Here is a 9,963-nt window from a genome sequence, read left to right as displayed (position 1 = left end):
ATGGTGATGTGTTTGTGAGATAAGATACTATTTGGGTAAAGGAATAAAGATGTTCAACCATCTGTAATCCGAGCTCAGTGACTGCTCATGGAGTATGGTGATGTGTATGTGAGATAAGATACTATTTGGGTAAAGGAATAAAGATGTTCAACCATCTGTAATCCGAGCTCAGTGACTGCTCATGGAGTATGGTGATGTGTATGTGAGATAAGATACTATTTGGGTAAAGGAATAAAGATGTTCAACCATCTGTAATCTAAGCTTGGTGCAGAAACAGGAACTCAATGTATTGCTTATGGTGTTTGAGGAATCCGATGTCCTACAAAATAACCATCATTAAATTAAGGCTTCCTTGAAGCGCTAGCAATGTTACAAGCACAGGTGCTAAAGAAAGGAGTGATTGAACCTCTGGATGATGCTTGGACATCTCCAGTAGTGATAATGAAGAAAAGACAGGGTTGTATGTAGACTTTAGGCAGGTGGTAAATATGGTAACACATCACTGCCTTTCCTTTGCCATGGACAATCTCACTTTATACCTGTTGCACATTTTTGTAAAATTTGCAAGTTCACATAGCTAATCTGTTATTGGAGACCAAAAAAGTATAATAACATTTTAAGCAAGTTGAAAGTGTCAGAGCCAAATAATTACGTTTTTTTTATTATTAATTTGAAAAAGCAGATATAAACTGATCAAGGAAACTAATGACAAAATTTACACTGACAGGTTAACTATTTTATTACTTTTCCAGGGGCTGAGAATAAGGTTTACAACAAGAACAGTTCAAAAACTCCCAGACAACTACATGAACAAGAAACGAGAGGATGCTTTCAACAAACTCTTTGTTCTATGTTTAATGTTATTTACAAAAATGAAGAACTTTAATGGACAATATTAATCACTTAACAATTAACTTTGTTTTGCTGAGTTCTTCACCATAGGAATAATATCAAGAAAAATTAAAAAAAAATTGTGTAGATTCTAATAAAATTATGTAATGCTTTTCTCACTAATCCTATTTAAAAAAACAACAACAACTAGAAATAAAAGTGAAGGAAATGTCCAGTTAAGAATAATAAACTTTCAAACACCTGCAGAACCTCGAGTGGTGTAAAATTTGATCATCGTCTTCAGTTTTATACCAATGTCAAATTTACTTAACTTCTAAAAAAGTAAAAGGCACAAAATAAAGCTCTCTTTTTTTTTCCAATTGAGTTACGTAACTGAATATAGTTTACAGGTTTAGAATGTGACTGATAATTCCTCATGTTTCTTATTCTTGCGTGAATACATTAACACTATCTTTTACAAAAAACATATACACAAAAAAATTCTGTATTTTAGGAATGTAACTGCTGTTCTGCCAAAAGAACATATCAATGTTTCAATCTTCAGCATAAAATTGATATATCACCTACAAATTTGTGATCCAGAAAATAAAGTGTTTTTCATGACTTGATATTTATGACTACCGATAGCATGAGCTGAATATAATAAGCTGGCAGTTAGTTCTACAAAACTAGATTTAACGTACCCTAGATTCTCATCCGTTACATCGTAAAACTCGCCAGTGAGAGAAGAGGAAACATCAGCTTATACAAATGCAAATACATAGAGAAACATTTAGATCTGTACAAGGAGTCCATATAAATATTGATACTATATACACATACACATAGTTACAACCAATGTCATATCAACATAATCTTACAATATCTTCTCAAGTTCTGTACAATGGTTTTGTCCAAGCCAAGTGCAGGCTTCACCAACATTAACAACACGTTTATGTATAATATTTACAATTTTCTTCTATTTAATATTGGCAGCTAAGTGAACGTAGCATAACATTAAGCATCTTTTGGCCTTATCTTCAAGTAGAAGATAAAATACACAGAACTCGTACACTCGCATTTTTATAACAACATTGCTACCAGAAGTTGTTTTTTTTTTAATTTGTGGCACAGCGCCCTCTGTAATGAATAATTTTATGGCTGTTTCTGTACATACATCATGAAAAAGTTTTTAGTAACAATCTGTTCTTATGTCAATATTTCTTGAAGTCATGCTGAAATAATCTCTTGAAAAATTTCATCCTTTGATATTCCTTGGTACACACCTCTTTCACAAAAATACTTGTGTAATCTTCTTAGTACAGCAGCAATCTCTTTATTTTCCAGTATAATGTTCATATTTTGGCATTTAATAGCATCTGAATCCTTTGAAATATAACATTGATTTACTATGCACAATCATGATCATTACTTAATCTCCAATTTTATTTATTTTTCTTCAGAACAGCCCATTCAAAGTTATCCATGGTATTGTTTCACCTAATCTTTGTTCACCTTGGATTTGAAAGGGTACGAGTAAGTACATAATACTGCCTACATATACTGCTATGGCAGATAACATGAAAGATGCTTGTAAAACAAAGACCTCGCACTTAAATCCTCTGATAAAATATATCTTAATAAGCTACCCAAGCATTTGGCTCTGTACTCCTGAAAATATGAAACCTTTATTGGTCTCTAAATGTTAGTCTTGTAAGGTGTTGATGTATTATAGGAAATTAAAACAGGTTTACTGGTCTATCTAAGTGTTAGTCTTGTAAGGTGTTGATGTATTATAGGAAATTAAAACAGGTTTACTGGTCTATCTAAGTGTTAGTCTTGTAAGGTGTTGATGTATTATAGGAAATTAAAACAGGTTTACTGGTTTATGTTAGTGTTAGTCTTGTAAGGTGTTGATGAATTATAGGAAGTTAAAACAGGTTTACTGGTCTATATAAGTGTTAGTCTTGTAAGGTGTTGATGAATTATAGGAAGTTAAAACAGGTTTACTGGTCTATATAAGTGTTAGTCTTGTAAGGTGTTGATGTATTATAGGAAGTTAAAACAGGTTTACTGGTCTATCTAAGTGTTAGTCTTGTAAGGTGTTGATGTATTATAGGAAGTTAAAACAGGTTTACTGGTCTATCTAAGTGTTAGTCTTGTAAGGTGTTGATGTATTATAGGAAATTAAAACAGGTTTACTGGTTTATGTTAGTGTTAGTCTTGTAAGGTGTTAATGTATTATAGGAAGTTAAAACAGGTTTACTGGTTTATGTTAGTGTTAGTCTTGTAAGGTGTTGATGTATTATAGGAAGTTAAAACAGGTTTACTGGTCTATGTTAGTGTTAGTCTTGTAAGGTGTTGATGTATTATAGGAAGTTAAAACAGGTTTACTGGTTTATGTTAGTGTTAGTCTTGTAAGGTGTTGATGAATTATAGATAGTTTTAGGTAAACCTGGTTTTTTTTTAACTAAGTCAGTTTGACTTACCTACTAAAATATGTCAAAGATCTAAATGTTCTAAAACAATTAATGATACAACAAAATACTAGTCTGTAAATTTAATGATGATGTTAAAAGAACTTTAAAAGTATTTGGTTTTTAATATGTTTAAAGAGGAACAATGTTAATAAGTTAGAAGTTTTTAATTTTTAATGAAAGAAGAAAAAATTGATGGACTATCGATGAATTTACCATTTCATTAGTACTAATACCTCCAAAGAAAAGTAAGATTGTCCAACATGTAATAATGTTTGTGAAAGACAGACTTTAACACAGAACTTTAAAATGTGTAACTAAAAAAAAAGAATATTGTATTTTCATGTCAATAATCTTAAAATTTAAATTTTCAAACTGATGGATATAATACCAAAAAAAACAATATTCTGCTAAGGTAGGCTACTAAAAAATCATTGTGAAAATCTGTAACATGATGGTCTGTAGAACAAACAGCTGAAACACAAAGAAAATGTTAATTTCAAGTACATATGTATAAAAATAATAATGAAATAAAGAAGATCAAACTACTTGGTTATTCTTCTCCAAAAGATCTTACTTTGTCCATGTGTAAAGCTAGAACAATGTGCCTTCAATAAATATTAACAAAATCCAATATTAAAAGATATAGTTCACATTTTACAGTCAAAATCTAAAGTAGTATGTACACACACACACACACACACATGTAAACAAACATTTTAGGTTTAAAAAAACAACATTTAAAAGCTATGGTTTATTCTACTTAATATTACCCATTCTGCAGTAGGAAATGGGGTTGATAAACCTGTAAAATCAATGACTGTGTACAAAGTATCCTTCAATAATAAATATCATGTTAACAAAACATGGCCGTGAAGAATTGCTGATTGTGAAAAAAAAAAAATCACTTTCAGATCAACGGTCAAGGTAAAACTACCTTTCTAAATGTAACTCTGTATTCTTTCGACACAACACTGTCCAAATTAGCTAGGATCAGTCTGTTAACTTGTCCATGGGTGTTCTTAATAACATTAAAACCATCACGATTTTCCAGAATCTCAAATATTCAGTACTTAACTTCTACAAAATCCAAGTCGTTGTGTTTACGCAAGGATTTATTTCCTAAACAAAGTCCACGTACAAATATTTGTTTTTTATAAACAGTTGTAGCTTGACTAGCATAATTAAGAAATATTACATTTCTACTCCTCAACTGAAACCTTTGGCTACTGATAAAGTTCTAGGTTATTATATATATGAGAAAGTACAACTGTTTGACAGAAAACATAGCAACCCCATAACTAGCTCATTAACCTCAAGATACTACTTAACACTATAATTGGGTATTTAACTGAGAAACTACAATTCAGTCTCGCTGAAGAAAGAGGAAGGAAGAAGAATACTATCATGCTTACGACTGAGACAATACACAAGTGTCTTAAAAAATACCACAGAAATTTACTTGTGGTCAAATAGCACATTTAATACTGTTACAATGGAACAAATGTTTAGTTAAAAATCTCTTTTTAACTGATAAATGAAATATTAACTCTGTTTTATAAGCCCAGCTGTATATATTTGCCTTGTAAATCCTTTTTAAATGTGTTAAGAAGCCTTATTTGTGTTACATTAATTGGCTCTGCCACATCGGCTTTATCCGGAAACTTTCTTATCAACTGTTGTAAAGGCACTTTTCTGTGGTTGGTGAGAAAAGTGATTGTGACCATAAACAGTGAAACATAATTAATTTAATCAGAGCCAAATGCTGTACTACAGGTAAGCCCTAGCATAAATTACCACACCCCGCTGACTAGATGGGTTTATCTAGAGGTTACCTTGGTCTATGTAAAGCCACAAGGGGCATTGTGAAGTACGTATGGTAAAAAGAAGTCACTTGAAATGGACTGGTGACAACTCTTGACTTCCTTGCAGTAGTAGTCTCACATTGGCCAAAATAAACTTGGAGTCACTACTGTTAGCAAATGGATGTCTTTTCTCCATGGAATGGTACATGTCCGTTAGCAAGACTACCATTGGAGACCGTGCTCACTTTACTTCCCTTACTACCATCTGATGATGCAATGGACATGCCTTTACTGTCTTCAGCACAGTGTACAACCAGACCCTTGCTGTCTTCCAGGTTGTCAGGACCTTCACTTTGAAGATGGCCTCCTTGACATTCTGAACAAGAACAGTCCATATGGTGATGATTTCCTGGCATGTGTGTGGCACTAGGAAAATACCTGACTTCTTTTCTTTCATGCTGATGGTCACTTTCATCCAGACTTTGTTGTTCATTGGTGCCTGATGACTTTAAAGGTGTGGAGGGAGTCACCACATCTTCGTTTTCACGGTTCAAAACTTCAGTATGTTGTGTGAAGTAAAACGAGACCTCTTCAAAGTAATTAGGCACATCAGGAAGTAATATTTCAATCAATTCCGTAAAAGTTGGCCTGGCTTTAGGATTTGGATACCAACACAGTCTCATTAGAGCATACCTAGAAAAATAAAACATGCTACATACTGAGATCTGGCAACTTACACCATCTATGTTTACATAGTATTTTCATGTTGTCATAAACACATATTTTCAATAATACAAAAATGTTCCAGCATTTGTTTTACAAATTTGGAAATTGCATCACTTACATGAAAATATATACTATACTCTTAAAAATATTTAAAATTATAAAGTACATATTAAAAAAAATCACAAACAATATAGAATATATATAATCTAACACATTCATCACAAAAAACTAAAACCAATTTTTTTTTTTACCACTGTAATTTATGTCTCTGCTAATACTTTCCCATTCTGAATCACATCTTAACCCTTTCTAGCCCAGTGAAAGTATGTTATTTCTGCAACTGCAGTCATAAAAATCAATAACTCACAAAAGTAATCACTTTGAAACAATCCCACACTCCAAATACGAAACATGATAAACACTGACTACTTTAATAAATTGTTTGGCAGTATTCATGGTGGAATTTTGTAGAATGGACGGCAACTGCTTGTTGTAGTTTCGAAAGTACAACAATTAGGTTTGTTTTGAATTTCGCAGAAACCTACACGAGGGGTGTCTGCATTAGCCATCACCACCTTCCACCAACTCTTGGGCTACTCTTTTAACAATGAATAGTGGGATTGACTGTCACATAATAATGTGCCCACGACTGAAAGGGCGAGCATGTTTGGTGGGATGGGGAATTGAACCCACTACCCTCAGATTGCGAGTAGAGCACTCTAACCACCTGGCCAAGTTTAAAGAAACTAAATTTTAACAGTTTCTGACAGTCAGCTTCCAAAATTCACTGTTTTTAAAGTATTTCAGCTAGAAATAAACAACAAACATGTACAACAACCACAGATGTTGAAAAGTTCTATTTATATTCCCCAAATTCAAATTACAAAAAATAATAATCAAAAGGAGAGTTAGCAGTTTGGGTTTTTTCTTCTTCTTTCTTCTACAACTCCGAACGCAAATTGAACAACATTACAACTCCGAACGCAAATTGAACAACATTACAACTCCGAACGCAAACTTGAACAATATTACAACTCCGAACGCAACTTGAACAATATTACAACTCCGAACGCAACTTGAACAATATTACAACTCCGAACGCAACTTGAACAATATTACAACTCCGAACGCAACTTGAACAATATTACAACTCCGAACGCAACTTGAATAATATTACAACTCCGAACGCAACTTGAACAACATTACAACTCCGAACGCAACTTGAACAACATTACAACTCCGAACGCAACTTGAACAACATTACAACTCCGAACGCAACTTGAATAATATTACAACTCCGAACGCAACTTGAATAATATTACAACTCCGAACGCAACTTGAATAATATTACAACTCCGAACGCAACTTGAACAATATTACAACTCCGAACGCAACTTGAATAATATTACAACTCCGAACGCAACTTAACAATATTACAACTCCGAACACAACTTGAACAATATTACAACTCTGAACACAACTTGAATAATATTACAACTCTGAACACAACTTGAATAATATTACAACTCTGAACACAACTTGAATAATATTACAACTCTGAACACAACTTGTATTTCATAAGTTACCTAAGGAAAAGATCAAACAGAATACACCCTCACAGAAAAACTGGTCTAGAAAGGGTTATTACTAATAAAAATATCACAGAGTTGCTTTATTTTTAAATCATATTTTAGGCTTAACTTTTTGTTCAGACTCACTCAAACTATTTTTGATAAATGACGAACTTTTTTCACCAATATACTTTTAAGTAACTTTTTTTCTTCTAGCTCTTATAATGACTACTAATTATAAAGAGGTCAGTTATAGACATGGTGATGAAAAGAATTATAGAATACATATTCTCACAGGAAATAATTTTAATTGGCTTCCAAAATCATAAATTTTCTTTACCCAGAAATGTGAAAATAAAACCTGTCATTTAACAGCCCCAGAAAAATTAACAAAACTAACAATATGAACTATCACACACGATTTCTGATTACACTCAAATAATACACTATTTTTGTTTTAATAATTATTCAGCAAAACCAGTTTCTGGTAAATTATTTCAAGATTTTTAATGTTTATTTGTTACAAAACAGGCAACTTAACATTTGGTAGTGATCTATGACAATTGTTCTGAGAACAACCAATGCAGTAGGGATGTACTTTTAAACTATAACAGATACTGACCAGAGTGTTTAATGCTACAGTCATGTCAAGTCACAAAACAAGACTTGTAGAAATATCAGCTTCATTAAAATGAGTGTTTAAACAAGAAAGCAAGAGATGTCCTATGTATTTGATAAGTCACTGGTTTGAACAAAGTTACGGTTTATGTGAAAACAATGACATAACATGCCACTTTGATAACATAAAATAATAAACTGTTACGTTTATTGTACCTATAGTTACGTGCCTCCCTCATGTTCATCATTTGGTAACTCGTACTATTAATAGTGTTCACTGTTAAACGAATCGACCACCCCGATGTCTCGATAATCCAGAAGAACTTCTTCATTATGGGTGTATTCTGATTAACTTAATGAGGCTTTACTGCAGAGCCATAAAATTTATAAAAAGTTTTAACTAGTTATTCACGTTGTGTGATTTTGTTGGATCAAACAGTATCTGGTGAAATCTCAATTATTATAAGTTAGTACACAGAATCAGACACAAAAGGTCCAATGAATTAAAAAAAAAAAAGTATTTGAAATACTTTCAAATACTTGACTATTCTTCTTCAGGAGAATAAAGGGTCGAGTTTTGGTTCATTATTTGAAATTTATTGGTAACATTTCAGTATGTGAAAACACGACTTGTGTAATTACAGTACTTTTGGAAAATTTGTAAAAACAAACATTTAAATGGCTTTTTATAGATAACATTATAAGTTGAAAATGGTTAAATTCTAACAAACACCATATTTAAAGACATATAAAATGTAACGTACAGCTTTTCAGGACAGTTCTCGGGCATTTCCATTACCCCTCCATTGATAACATACTTGACAACTTGTTCATTAGACAACCCTCGATATGGTTGAGAAGCTAAGGTTGCCATTTCCCAAAGTACAACTCCGTAAGACCTTCAACAGATGAAAAACGGGATTATTACAGCTAAATGTAGAACTTTATAAGGTTTACAGTGAGGAGAATAATACAGGCCAACTTATTTACAAATAACTTACCTAATGTTCTAGTTCTGTTGTACTACACTACACACAATTACTACTGTTGTCATTGCTTCTTACCTTTATGTTTTGTTTCTATAAAAGAATGCAGTTGTTTGTATTAATACATCTAATAATTACTTTATTGTACTATTATTATTATTCTACATAGTTACTATTACAGTCTATTATACCAGTACCACTTATACAGCATTAAATGGAGTGATGCTTTGCAATTCTAAGTAACCACCGTGACAATTTACCAAACATCTGACTGGCTGGTAAAAACTCCGTCCTTTAACGACTCTGGAGCCATCCATCGGACAGGAAGCAGCCCTTTCCCACCCTTTCTATAGTAATCTGTTTCATAAATATCTCGAGTCATTCCAAAGTCCCCAATTTTCACTGTCAGGTCTTCAGCAACCATACAGTTTCTTGCTGCCAAGTCACGATGTACAAACTTCTTTGCTGCAAGGTATGCCATACCATCTGCAATTTCAATAGCCATCTGAAGAATTCTCTTCAGAGTTGGAGGTTGTTTTCCCAAGTTTTCCTATGTATAAACAACAAATGTAAGCGTTAATGTTTTTTTAATTCCATTACACATCATGAACAAATACATTTAGACTCATCTACATTTAAATTCGATGACGAGGAACCCCACTTTCAGACTAATAATGGTTGGAGACGGCTTGAATGAGTAATAAAGAAAAACTTTAAGTTTAACACAACAGCAAATGTACAACGTTTCGACAAGGTTTTGTCATCATAAGGTACATTTGCTGTTGTGTTAAACTTATATTAAAGTTTTTCTTCATTACCCATTCAAGCCGTCTCCAACCATTATTATTCATCTACATTTAGCTTAAAACATATACATTACAAAATCATGATAAACTTTGGCATAACACCTTTCTCTAAGACATGTTTTTAATTACATATGTTACTTAGG

The 9,963-nt window shown here is 32.5% G+C and overlaps 1 protein-coding gene across 9 annotated transcripts in view; it reads right to left on the bottom strand.

Annotated features, from left to right (window-relative positions):
- Positions 1–714: 714 nt before the first annotated feature.
- The window catches only part of LOC106469453 (insulin receptor-like), an 89,022-nt gene continuing 79,773 nt past the window's right edge, over positions 715–9,963 (bottom strand). For all 9 annotated transcript variants that reach the window (XM_022397975.1, XM_022397973.1, XM_022397974.1 and 6 more), the window contains 3 exons: positions 9,275–9,564; positions 8,793–8,927; positions 715–5,806 (listed from right to left, as the gene is read on the bottom strand). In XM_022397975.1, the coding sequence (XP_022253683.1) occupies positions 5,284–5,806; positions 8,793–8,927; positions 9,275–9,564 (948 nt within the window). In that variant the 3' untranslated portion in view covers positions 715–5,283. The remainder of the gene's footprint in view (positions 5,807–8,792; positions 8,928–9,274; positions 9,565–9,963) is intronic.

This window comes from Limulus polyphemus, unplaced genomic scaffold (genome assembly GCF_000517525.1).
Source record: "Limulus polyphemus unplaced genomic scaffold, Limulus_polyphemus-2.1.2 Scaffold3496, whole genome shotgun sequence".
Classification (NCBI taxonomy): domain Eukaryota; kingdom Metazoa; phylum Arthropoda; class Merostomata; order Xiphosura; family Limulidae; genus Limulus; species Limulus polyphemus.
The sequence above is the reverse complement of the archived record's forward strand: the minus strand, read 5'-3'. Positions and strand labels throughout refer to the sequence as shown.